At 39.2% G+C, this 13205-nt stretch overlaps 1 protein-coding gene across 5 annotated transcripts in view; it reads left to right on the forward strand.

Annotated features, from left to right (window-relative positions):
* The first annotated feature begins 349 nt into the window (after nt 1-349).
* LOC5578231 (F-box/LRR-repeat protein 6) overlaps nt 350-13205 on the forward strand; it is a 41415-nt gene continuing 28559 nt past the window's right edge. Inside the window, exons 1-3 of one of the 5 annotated variants that reach the window (XM_021841690.1) lie at nt 350-507; nt 11063-11120; nt 11351-12392. In XM_021841690.1, the coding sequence (XP_021697382.1) occupies nt 11808-12392 (585 nt within the window). In that variant the 5' untranslated portion in view covers nt 350-507; nt 11063-11120; nt 11351-11807. Of the gene's footprint in view, nt 508-11062; nt 12393-13205 lie in introns of all 5 variants that reach the window. The other 4 variants (XM_021841688.1, XM_021841689.1, XM_021841691.1 and 1 more) reach the window with 4 other exon arrangements.

The raw sequence follows: 13205 nt of genomic DNA on the forward strand, positions 1-13205 counted from the left end.
GGGTAGAACCAAAAACTCCAAAACACATCGTTCTTCCAAATCGAGGGTGGCGCTTCCCCTCAGTTCCCCTGCTCATTGATACAATATATTAAATTATAAGTAACTTGAAGTTTGAATAATAGCACGTGTCGTGCCAAACCGCCAGTTCAAACAGCGCCTCTACCGCCAAAAGCTTGAAGTTCCATCGCTCAATGCAAGTCAATTTTATTTCTTACTCCATACACAGCCACCGAATAGTCATTCAACGTTCTATACACAAGTAAAGTTTACCTGTTTTCCTCAAATGCACCCACACAAGCAAAATATAATCATCCATGGGAGAACAATAAGACCACTCCATCGGAGAGAAACTATCAAACAGAAGAAAATCGCCATCGGTTCGGATTTGCATCGGACGCAATTTGTCGAGTGCTTGGAAAATTCGGTCGAATAAGTGCAGTTTTGTGACAACTTAGAACAAAATTACGGTGCAAACAAGCGCAAAAGCGCTCAATCCAGCGGAATAAGGTGCAGTGTCTAAGTGAACGCCATTTGAAAGGCGAAATTTTTCATTCGGAAACCATTGTCGAGCTGGCAGAAAAGCATCGGTGAAAGAACTCCAGTTTCTGACCTAAAAATACTTGAACACAGAGAGAGCAGAGAGGGAGAGCGGGCGGCAGTAGGCGCATTCAGATTGTTAACGCATACTCTTTTGGGTTTGGATTCTCTCCTTCACTGTGCTGTAATCGCGGTTCGAGAGTGATATGCTAACGATGCTAACTCTCTTGATTCGCTCTTTTTTTCGATTGATCGTTGTGTTTATTTCTCACACTTGCATCCTTCTTCCTCCCACTTGGAAGTAGTAGGCAGCAGCATCTTTGAGCATCACTGCCGAAGGAAAATAATAGCCAAAGGTGTGAATTGTTGTGTTTTGCTCCTCTGGTGGACTTGTGAGCGTGTTGGGGGCATTGCAATCAACGCAATAAACTAATACAGCGAATGTGATAGATGTGTGATTGCGGGTTGGTAAAATATAGATGGTGCAGAAATAGTAATTGATAATTTTTGTTCGGGATCGACCAACAATCAATCATCTTTTCTGTTGGGATTGTAGTGTCGCACCCGTAGGTAGAATATAACTTATATGCTCTTCCAGCGATTTTTCAAAGTATATCTTGTGAAATTTATTCAAAATTTGCCCCAAAAAATTATAAAAATAGCTTTCCCTTGATCCTTCAGCAGAATATTCCAGTAGTAATTCTAGGAGATTCCCTCAAGGTTTTTACAGATTTTTTCCAAGAAAAACCGTAAAGATTAATTCCAAATTTTTCGAAAGAAATTGTTCAGAGATTTTTTTAAGAAACTCGACAAGTGTTTCTACGCCATTCCATCCACGGCAACTCCAAAGAATCGAAAAACATTATCGAGGGATTTTTCAAGAAAATCTATTGATAACTTTCAAAAACTTCATTAAACTCGACCCTGTGTATTTTTTTTTTCTAGAAATTTCTCTAGAGTTTTATGGAAGAATTACAACTACAGTTTTTCCTACCATTTCAACTAGAAACTTTTCAAAAATTCCTCAAAACCAGGTTGTGTTTTTGAGATATCCAAAACAAAATATCTTAACGAATTCCTTAGGAAAATTCTCGAAGGGATTCAATAGGAAATAGTCAGTACATGAACTCCTGAAGAAATTTAAGAGGTAAGCTAACCTCAGGCTGCAAATCTCTCAAATGAAGAAATCTATCCTAGCCTGAGTAAATTTTCCAAGTAAAGACTTAGGGCAAATACTTCAAATAGTTTTGATGAAATCCCTTGTGAAAATAATTGAAAAATTTGTCGTCATGTCTTACGACTTGTAAATTGTATTGTGAAATAAGATTTCATAAGATTTCAGGCAGGAACAACGGAAACGCGTCATCAAGCATCTTTGAACTTGTACCCTTGTTCGATAACGGAGAATTTGCTTTAATTATTGCTATGAACATTATATCAAACCGTGCTTCTTAAAAAAAATCATAGATCTCACCTTTGAAACCTTTGATTTCATTTTTTTGAATGGTAATGTGTTCAATGAAACCATAAATTGACTGATTCACAAACCATGATTTATGTCACACCTAAGTAGTTTTGGCTCAGTGCAGGATTTCAAACCATAGACAGTGTTTAACAGAATCAAACGATAACTATTTATGTTTAAGGCCGCACGAGACGTCATTATAATCACCCTATCCACTTGAAGTAGCAAATCTCAAGTACCACTCTATATAACGATGCGAAAAATGTATTATATAATTCTATATAGGTAGTGCACAACCCATACAGTTTTCAGCTTCATCGGTTCACTAAAACTCGAGATTTGCTTCTGCAAAGTTTTGATGAAAAGTGAAAGAGCGAGGCAAAAGATAGAAAAAATAACACGGTCTCCCGTGTTACCTTAATGTTGCTGATTGAAACGACAGATGTACGTTAAAAATAATGTGAATCGTACGTGTGAATAATTTTCAGTGTTTTCTTGGAACATATGTTAATGTGTCACGAATACGTATGATTTAAAAGCCAATCTATCTATCTATCTATATAAATAAAAATGGAATGGTATGTCACGAAATAACTTGAGAATGAGTCAAGGGATTCACATAATTCTTTCACAGGCGTGTTCGTTTAGGACTCCGACGTGTTTGTGTGGAAATAAAGTTATCAAAAACCACTGCTAATGGTTAGAAATAGATTAAAATCAAAATTTTACACTTTTCAGTGCTAATTACTAAAAAACTAACTGGCAGTGATCTAGAGTGCGTTGCTATTATCATGGTGGTGCTCAAGATCGAATATTGACATTGAATCTAAAGAAGCAATAGCAGGTTGGTTTATATCATCTAATTTACGGCACAAATATTTCAATTATTTTTTACCATTACATCCAGTTAAAAAAAAAATACAATACCGAGAGCTGAACGTGTCTGTATTGGTCGCCGTACACGTAATGCAGTTAATCAAAGAACCATTCGTGCAAGCTAAAATGAAGACCAACGGAACAGGATGAATATGACCACACGAAGCTGTAACGCTACAGTCCGATTATTGCAATCCCAGGAAGATCGCGCATTGCAAAATGAAGAGGCACACAAAAAGGCTTTAGAAGCATTAAATCAAACATTGCAGGATTTGCAAAACAACCCAAGTCTGTTCGGAGGTGCATTGATTCTTTTAGCCGGAGATTTTTTGGATGTCATTCAACGATCAACCGCAGTTGACGAAATCAATGCGTGTTTGAAATCGTCAAACTTATGGAGATACGGTTAAACACTTAAATTGACAACAAACATGCGTGTTGCATTGTTGAACGAACCATCCGCTGAACTGTTTTCACAGCAATTGATTGATATTGATAATGGACGAATTCCTGTTGATATAACCACTGGCTTGTTACCTTTTCCCATGTTTTTTGTCAATTCACCACTTCGAAGACGGAACTCATCAGTACACCAGACGTTGCGCAGAACTATAAACATCATCATTGGTTAAGCCAGCGAGCAATATTGGCAGCAAAAAATTGAGATGTTGACGAACTAAACATAATAATTAAAAATGAAATAGATGGTCAGCTACGATCTTACATATCTGTTGATACCGTGACAAGTCAAGACGATGTCGTCAACATCCAACAGAGTTTTTAAATTCGTTAGAACTGCCGGGATTACCACCCCATAAGCTGCAGTTGAAAGTCGGATCGGTATTTTTTTTATTCAAGTCATTACCAGTATTAATTGAGGAAACGTCCATTACATATGTCTTGCGAAATTGATTATTTACTACAAATTTATTATTTCCTTGCAAAATTTGTTATTTTCACTTTTGAAATCCTCAATAGCTTAATTTTTTCATGGACGAACCTTATAATACTTTAACCAAAAACTTATCGATATCAAAAATAATCCGTATCAATTTTACAGGTAATCATAATGTTACGGAACATCAATCAACCACGACTTTGTAATGGCACTAGATAAGCGGTGAAAAAACTTTTGAACAATATCATTCAAGCGAATATTATTAAGGGAAAATATGAAGGCGAGGACGTGTTAATTCCAAGAATCCCAATGATACCAACCGATTTACCGTTTGAGTTTAAGCGTTTTCAGTTTCATGTGCGCCTTGCATTTGCGATGACAATAAATAAATCGCAAGGACAATCTTTGGACGTTTGTGGCCTCAATATTGAATTTCCATGCTTTTCACATGGACAGTTAAACGTCGCATGCTCATGTGTTGGCAAACGATCAGCATTATATGTTTATGCTCCTGACTGAAAAACTTAAAACGTAGTGTATCAGAAAGCATTGGAATGTGTTAAAAAAGTTGACTCAATGAACTAAAATAAAATCTATTTAAAAATTGGGGTGGGTAATGTCTATTACATTACCGCGGGGTTGACGTAGAACTACGATGATTAGTAATTTGATTTGTCATGTGCATGAATTTGTAAGTGTACTAGTTTTGTGTTGTTATTGATCGGATGAAGTTTTCAGAAGTTAACTCTTTTTGGACTCATTTTGGTAGTCCTGAAAAGAACCATTTGTCGTTCTGTGGTTTCGAGAACCAGTGTATGGTGTTCCAGGAATAATGCCAGATGATTGAATTTGTTTGTTTGGTCGTTGCTTCCTTGTGTTGCTTGGTTGGGTGATCGGTTTCTGGCTCCAGCTGTAGTTCACCAAACTCCTCCAGTAGATTAGATGTTTGATAGCTCGGGTGCTTCGATCGTGGTAATCGATTGAATCGGTCCAGTGCTTTGGTCTGTAGCAATATCCATTGCATGAGCATTTAGGCTCTGTACATTGATACTCATCAATATGCAGGCTTGGCCGCTATGATCCAGTATTTCACGCAGTTCGTCTCAAAGCGTCACTAATCGATGATTGCCTAAGCGCTGCAGCTCATTCCTCAAGTCAACCCTTGGAATTGCTGCCTTTGGCGTGATGGAACTGGGAAGAATTGGTAGAGTTTGTCAAAAATAGTCCTTGCAGTGATGTAACCCGCGACAAACCAACATATACCAATTGCTGATCCTGGCTTTTGTCATAGTCGTACACGACCTCGGGGAAAGTTCCACCTTGCGACTTATGAACAGTTAAAGCACAGGCACTAACCATCGGGAACTGAATGCGTTTGCATTTGATTATGCCGCACAGTTTGAAAGTAAAATAAAAATTCTCTATACAGGAGTGAAATTGGAATTTCAAAACCAAGAGCCTTACATTGGCATGAAATATTTTGAACTCTTATAACTGTTTGCTGGTTCAACGAAATTCCTTGAATGGCACCTCAATTGAAAGACAAGACATCAAAGAATCATGTCGTTTACTTACTGAATCCCACATACCTGTCCAAATAGTTTAATAACTGTTTTAAAACAGAACGTTGATTTCAAGCAAATTTATAAATAGGGGTGCTAGAGAAAATTTGACGTCATTTGCTTTCAATTCTCCGCTTCGTTCGCATCTCAGCAGGCAACAGATCGTCTTGCTCTGACCGGGCGTGCTTCTCAGGCACAGACATCGACAGCGAGGGACCTCCCCGTTTGTCTTGCTTCGCTCAAATCAAACTGTCAAGCGAGCGAGAGAAGATGCCGTCCGAAGCCAAAGTCATCACCGCTGCCGCCGCCAAGAAGAAGAAGAATATGAACCAGTCCACAAGACGCTGCTGCAGTGCCATCGGGGTGAGTGCTCAGCATTCCACAACAATTGTAAAATAGAGTGGCATTTCCAACAGCGTCTTTGATGTTCCATATTTTGTGGGAACACTTTGATTAGCAAAATTATCACATGTAACAAAATTGTGACATATTAAGAATGCTTTTGAAAAGAAATTTTCATTGAACAATTTTAATAATTTTGGCACCCATGGATCAGAAATTTACCGTCATAATAAAGAAAACTATTGATTATCAATATCTCTTATTGAATATTTAGTTAATGTCAACCCTTCCAGCAATTCATGTTCGACCAATTTCTCACGCATTAGCATTCTCCGCAATTTTCAAGTAATTCTAAGCCCAACACATTATTGGCACATATTCATTTCCCAGATTGGTCGATCAGAAAGCGAAGAGCACAAAAGGGAGGAGCATCATCTGCTATTCTGAGGTTATAAAACATGCTGCCTTCGTTGGATTCAGTTACATTCCATTTCCGCTTTCGAGCTGGTAAGAGCTCCTCCGAACTTGCTCAGCGAGAAGTACCTCGCTGCTAGAAATCTGCTGAGCTGTCATTCTTCAAGCTGCCAATCCAGCATCTGGTCTGTGAAATCGCTCAAGATTTCTAGGTTGACCGATCCGCGCTTCTAGATTTCGCCTCGTGGTAAACTCGTGGTCACAGCATCCAAGCTCAATCGGCCCTTTTCAGGGCCAACATACGTTCATAAAACGGTTTATTGGATGATATTTACTGATTTATCTATAATGATCTAAATATCGCGGTATACTACAATTTGGTTCACATAATTTACCCCACATAATTACATGAATTTGAGAATTTACCACTGCAGCGCCGTCGGACCGTAATAACATCATGCTACTCAGCATTGTATGGTATTTCTAACAGCATCGTTGATTTATCATATAATGGGGGACACTTCCTAAATTCTCGAGTATTAAATTGGAAAATGTATTAAAATTGCGACAGATTTTAAATACTGTTCAATAAACTGTTTCCTGACCAATTGTAATAAGCAACTATTGATCTGAAATTTTTCTACATGTTAGTCTATTGCGTTAATCTGAGAAATAGGCTATATGAAATTGATGCCTTGGCAAGGGATGTACAAGATGAGCATTATGTATTAATTTTCCAATTTCCGTACTCGAGAATTTTGGAAGCGGGGGCCGTGATGCTCGGGATGGATTGTCCTCCATGACTGGTCCTGGCTGGAAATATTCGTGGGGAGAAACTCGACCCTTTGATGCAGGAATTTCATTAACAACTCTTTGGTAAAGCAGAAATTTCTGATAAAAGTGAACTTTTTCAAAACAACTCTTATTGATTGGAATATTTATCATCTTCTTCTTCTTTCTGGCGTTACGTCCCCACTGGGACAGAGCCTGCTTCTCAGCTTAGTGTTCTTATGAGCACTTCCACAGTTATTCACTGAGAGCTTACTATGCCAATGACCATTTTTGCATGTGTATATCGTGTGGCAGGTACGAAGATACTCTATGCCCTGGGAAGTCGAGAAAATTTTCAACCCGAAAAGATCCTCGACCGGTGGGATTCGAACCCACGACCCTCAGCTTGGTCATGCTGAATAGCTGCGCGTTTACCGCTACGGCTATTTGGGCCCATGGAATATTTATCAACAACTCTTTGTTAAGTAAAATCATCCTTAATAACTCTTTGCTCCATCGCCAAACCAAACCATTTCATTGAATTAATCAAGTACAAGAATATGAATGGTAAGGAGAGGCAGATGGTGTATATTTTGCTGGCGTTACTTTCCAACAGGTCGCCGGTTGGCGCTGACTGCTAATCCGTCCACTGAATGATTTTCAGTTGTTGCTTTCGCTCTCTGGTTCCGTTCGCTACTCGCACACTGCTGTGGCTTTCACGCGCTCTTCTTTGCTGCTCCGCTGCTTGATCCGTTCGTTATGCCGTTCGATTTGTGAATGAGCTGGGAGCAGAACAACCAGTGGTTTTATTTGCTCGAGCTTCGTTCACCGATGGCGAGTGGTGGGGCTCTCGCTTGGTTGTTTCGTCACTCCGTTCGCTACTCGCACGCGATTGGTTATTGCTTTCGCGCTTTTTTCGTTGATGGTGTGATTCTTCGCTGAGAAATAAAAACTTCAACTCTTTTAATTTTTCATGCAAAGTGACCAACTTTGATAAACTATATCTCAGTTATTTATGGACTGATTTGAATGAAATTTTAACAAAATATCAGAAATAACTTAAATTTTACCATATGTTTTTGAGTGATTTTTCCAATCACACGTTGAAAAGCAGTAACGGTTTGACTAAAGCGAATTTTTTGACGATTTTTTATGATTGACATAACTAAATATATTGAAGGAATAGCTTCATGGTATCTTCAGAAAAGTTGTAGATTTTGACGAGATGAATAAGTTTGCTGAAGACAGTTTTTGTGTAAGGCTATCAGATTTTAAGATAAAAAGTTTTGAATTTTTCGTCGAAAATTACAGTTTAGTCAAACCGTTATTACTTATAAACTTGTGATTGGAAAAATTTTCAAAAATATATGTTAAAATTCAAGTTACATCTGATGTTCTGTGAATGTTTCATTCGAAAATATTTCCATAAATAACTGAGATCTAACTTACCAAAGTTGGTCATTTTGTATGGAAAATCGAAAGAGTTGCAAATGCATGCGAATAAGTTGGGGCCTTCCTTAGCCGAGTGGTTAGAGTCCGCGGCTACAAAGCAAAGCCATGCTGAAGGTGTCTGGGTTCGATTCCCGGTCGGTCCAGGATCTTTTCGTAATAGAAATTTTCTTGACTTCCCTGGGCATAGAGTATAATCGTACCTGCCACACGATATACGAATGCAAAAATGGAAACCTTGGCAAATAAAGCTCTCAGTTAATAACTGTGGAAGTGTCATAAGAACACTAAGCTGAGAAGCAGGCTCTGTCCCAGTGAGGACGTTAATGCCAAGAAGAAGAAGAAGAAGAAGAAGATGTGAATAAGTTCTCTGTTTATTCGACAAACAAACCTAATATTTCATGGGTACACAACAGCAACAGAGTACATACACAGGGATTTAGTTGAAATCTGGAAACGTAGCTCAATCTTGAAATCTTGAGCAATTTCACAAACCAGATTCTGGATTAACAGCTCAGCAGGCTTCTAGCAGCGAGGTACTTCTCACTAAGCAAGTTCGGAGGAGCTCTTACCAGCTCGAAAGCGGAAATGGAATGAAACTGAATCCAACGAAGGCAGCATGTTTTATAACCTTGGAATAGAAGATGATGCTCCTCCCTTTTGTGCTCTTTGCTTTCTGATCGACCAATCTGGGAAATGAATATGTGCCAATAATGTGTTTTGCTTGGAATTACTTGAAAATTGCGGAGAATACTAATACGTGAGAAATTGGTCGAACATGAATTGTTGGAATGATTGGCATTCCCTAAATATTCAATACGAGCTATTGATAATTAATAGTTTTCTTTATTATGACGGTAAATTTCTGATCCATGGGTGCCAAAATTATTACAATTGTTCAATGAGAATGTCTTTTCAAAAGCATTCTAAATATGTCGCAATTTTGTCACATGGGATAATTTTCCTAATCAAAGTGTTCCCACAAAATATGGAACATAAAAGGCGCTGTTGGAAAAGCCACTCTATTTTGCAATCGTTGTGAAATGTTGAGCACTCACCCCGACGGCACTGCAGCAGCGTCCACGAGTACAATCTCAAATGGTTGAGTCATAAATTATTCACGACAAATGAAATTTTGTATGAGGCCGTGAAATTGATTTAGGAATACTAGAAGTTATAAATAAAGTCGGAAATATTTCTCTTTTAACTCTTTTCCACAAATTTGTTGGCTCTGAAAAGAACCGATGGCTTTGTTAGCTTCGATGTTGTTACGAATAACTGCTCGGACCAGCAAAACTCAGGGGGCTTCTGGTATTTGCTCCTAACGGGATTGCTTCTTGACCACCAATGATGATTTCATCACGAGTCGAAATTTTGAAGCGCGGGTCAACAGCTCCTCGGCCGATGAAATTTGCGGCGGCGATGACGATGGCTGGGTGAACGCAAACAAGCGGTGAACCACAAAGCGAGAATGACTCGCCCGACCGTGTTCACAGTTCGACCGCAATTTCTCCTGTGGACTGCTTCCTCTACTTCTTCTAGGCGGCGGCAGCGGTGATGGCTTTAGCTTCGGACGGCATCTTCTCTCGCTCGCTCGACAGTTTGATTTGAGCGAAGCAAGACAAACGGGGGCGTCCTTCGCTATCGATGTCTGTGCCTGAGAAGCACGCCCGGTCAGAACAAGCCGATCTGTCACCTGCTGAGATGCGAGCCAATCGGAGAGTGAAAAGCAAATGACGTCAAATTTTCTCTAGTCACCCCTATTTATAGATTTGCTTGAAATCAACGTTCTCTTTTAAAACAGTTATTAAACTATTTGGACAGGTATGTGGGATTCAGTAAGTAAACGACATGAAGCTTTGATGTCTTGGCTTTCGATTGAGATGCTAATCAAGAAATTTCGTTAAGCCAGCGAAAAGTTATAAACGTTTAAAATATTTCATGCCAACGTAACGCTCTTGGTTTTGAAATTCCAATTTTACTCCTGTATAGAGAAGAGAGACGTACTTCTACGTCAAAAAAAGTAATATCCCAAAACTTCATTCAGTTTTTATATGACAATAGCAAATGGAAAGAAAATACTACAGCACATTTAATGCAAACTGATTCAAAATAAGGGCAGAACAACGTTTGCCGGGACAGCTAGTCAAAAAATAATAAATGACTGTTTTTAATTCTATAGCTCTCAATTATGCCAATTATTTTATTGCTTTTCAACGGAACATTCAGCCTACTGCCGCCACTGATTTCAAGTGTTATAGTTGGAAAGCGAGATCTTCTACTGTGATGTTAATTATCGTGACCTGACTGTACAATTATCGTGAATCATTTTGGTGACATAGTGTTTGATAACCGAACCTAACTGTAGCGTAGTGATATGAATGCTAAAACAGAAGCAATCAGATAGCGACTAAAAATCCCAAAAATCCACTTGATTCAAATTGAGCTTAGCAAAAAACATCACATTACCCAGTTTTGCGATTATCGCATACATTCAAGGTGGTGTTAGAAGATGTAGGCATTCACTCTCAGCATCTCACTTTGCTTGTTTGCTGTTAACTGATAGGACGTTAATTTTCGCGTCTACGTAATTTGTGCTTTTGGCGATCAGATCAATTTTCGGAACCGATTTCCAAAGTGAAAAATCAATGTTCAAACCTTCGAGTTAACGTTATAAACTGTTATCAGATGCAAATACTGCAGAAAAAGCTGTGATTTAACCGATTTGTTTACAATTTATGACATTAGTCGACAGGGTGTCAATGTATGCGTGAATTCAATCCCGCAGATAAAACTACGACGGAAGGTGTGTTTGTGTCAGCGTTGTAAAGTGCATTGGAAAAGTAGAAATCTTCATAACTGGCGATTATAAACAGGGATCGTTCTGTTGTCAACTGCGACGCGTAAAAACTGTGAAAAACAAGTGTTTGGGTTGATCTACGTTGTGGAAAATGGATCGTGTCGATTCGTGGACGAACGTTATCAATCGGACGAATGGAAATCATAATCGTGAATAAACTTGTGAACCATTTGCAGAAATCAGCGAAGATTATCATCGAAGAAAAAGTTATTAATGATCAAAGGTGGGCACCCACACCGACATACGCCGAAGAAGTACTGGAGTGATTAAAGTGGAATCCGAAGCACGTGTGAATGTGTTCGTTATTAATGTAAACATAGGCCATACAAATGCAGAGGCGCTGTATGTACAAACAAAATATTTGAAACGAAAAAAAAATGTAGGCTTAGGCAGTTTTTGGTCATCAACCAACACATCGGACCTCCGTTTGCTGCTAAATCAATGAGAAGATAGTTTTTTTGCATCAATCACTTCCTCCAGTGTCCATCAGTTTTATAGCAAAATTTCTATATCGTCCATCGTCTTCGTTAGGAAAATGGCTTACGCCTATCGTAGCAAGTGCATCTAGTAACTGTCGAAGTTCATATCTTAACCGTTGTGAATTGGTATTCAGTGAAATTAGAAGCGATTCAAATGATGGAAACTCTTACCGAACCAAGTATCGCTCCGGAACTCCGCAGTGGATCTCTCATTCCGACCTCCCCGGACGAGGATCGCTCTATTGAACACCACCACAACAACAACAACGACGACGACGATGAAGACGTCGACCCGAGCAATCTCCTCGAAGAGCAATCCCAGTCATCCCAGGGCAGCAGTAGTCTAGTGTCACCTCCGCCAGGTGGCGGAGGAGGTGACGTTCCGGAAGAAACCATAGAAAACATTGCCCGAGAGCTACAGCACAGCAATGCGAGCTCGGACAGCACCTGCAACGATAACACAAATGATTCCCAACCGGAACCGGGCCAGGACAATACAGAATCCAGCAGTGCCCCTCATCCGGGTCCGGCGGCGGAGCACGAATCTCCCTCACATGCGGTACAACCCGAGCAGACAGCTCCGATACCCAAGGTGCACATTGCACCCATTTCCAATGGCAGTTTGGCGCTCAAGTCGTCCGGGAAACCGACGACGATGCGAGATCTTGACCGGAAGATGAACAAATCTTCCCGCGGCCGGTCCAAACGGCGCGCCATGGTGGCCATGTATCAAAGTGAGGTAAGAAAAAAATAACGTTTCTTTAGGTATGTCTGAGGGTTTTGTTTCATCACCACGTCGCAAACAATACTAAAAATAAAATAATATAGCTATTGACGATCAACACATGAAAATACGTGATGCAGTTTTTTTTGTCATCAGGTCAAAATTATTAAATTTTGTAAATTTTGACCATGATATCAACAAATTAGAATTTAGTTTTCAATAGAGAAATGATTATGTCGAAAATCGAGGCATTTCAAAGTGAAAAACGTGAAAAGTACAGTAGTCTAGGGGCAAGACAACTTTGATAAGTATCAATACTTATTGCTGTGTGCGTTTGAAATGCAAATTTGAAATGCGAGGACGCTAAATGCGGTAAGATTTTCCACAAGCAATCCGATGTCAAAGATAGCTTTTCTTAGCTAGGTTGGCAGTGATATTGCTAAATGTTGCTAGCTGTCCTTTGATTGTTTTGTTTTACCGCATTTGAAACGCATTCAGTCAAGATTAGCATCTCAAAGGCAAACGGCAATATATGATACCGTCAAGGCGCAGAATGAATCCAGTATGCCATGCAATTATTTATTTATTTATTAACTATCAGTATGTCAATTTGCTATGAGATTAACCAAAGCAATATGTACAGTTTTGTTATCCAAGTCAAACATAGTTTTTTTCTTCTTGAAAACCATAATCAACCGTTATACAGGCGACTCTCCACATCTCGATGTTCTACATCGATATCTCTCCCTATGTCGATGATTTCTTTAGTCCTTTCAGAATAAAAATGTCCCTCTCTATATCTCGGTATCCTCCTTATCTCGATATCTC

The sequence above is a fragment of the Aedes aegypti genome, chromosome 2, assembly GCF_002204515.2.
Source record: "Aedes aegypti strain LVP_AGWG chromosome 2, AaegL5.0 Primary Assembly, whole genome shotgun sequence".
NCBI lineage: Eukaryota > Metazoa > Arthropoda > Insecta > Diptera > Culicidae > Aedes > Aedes aegypti.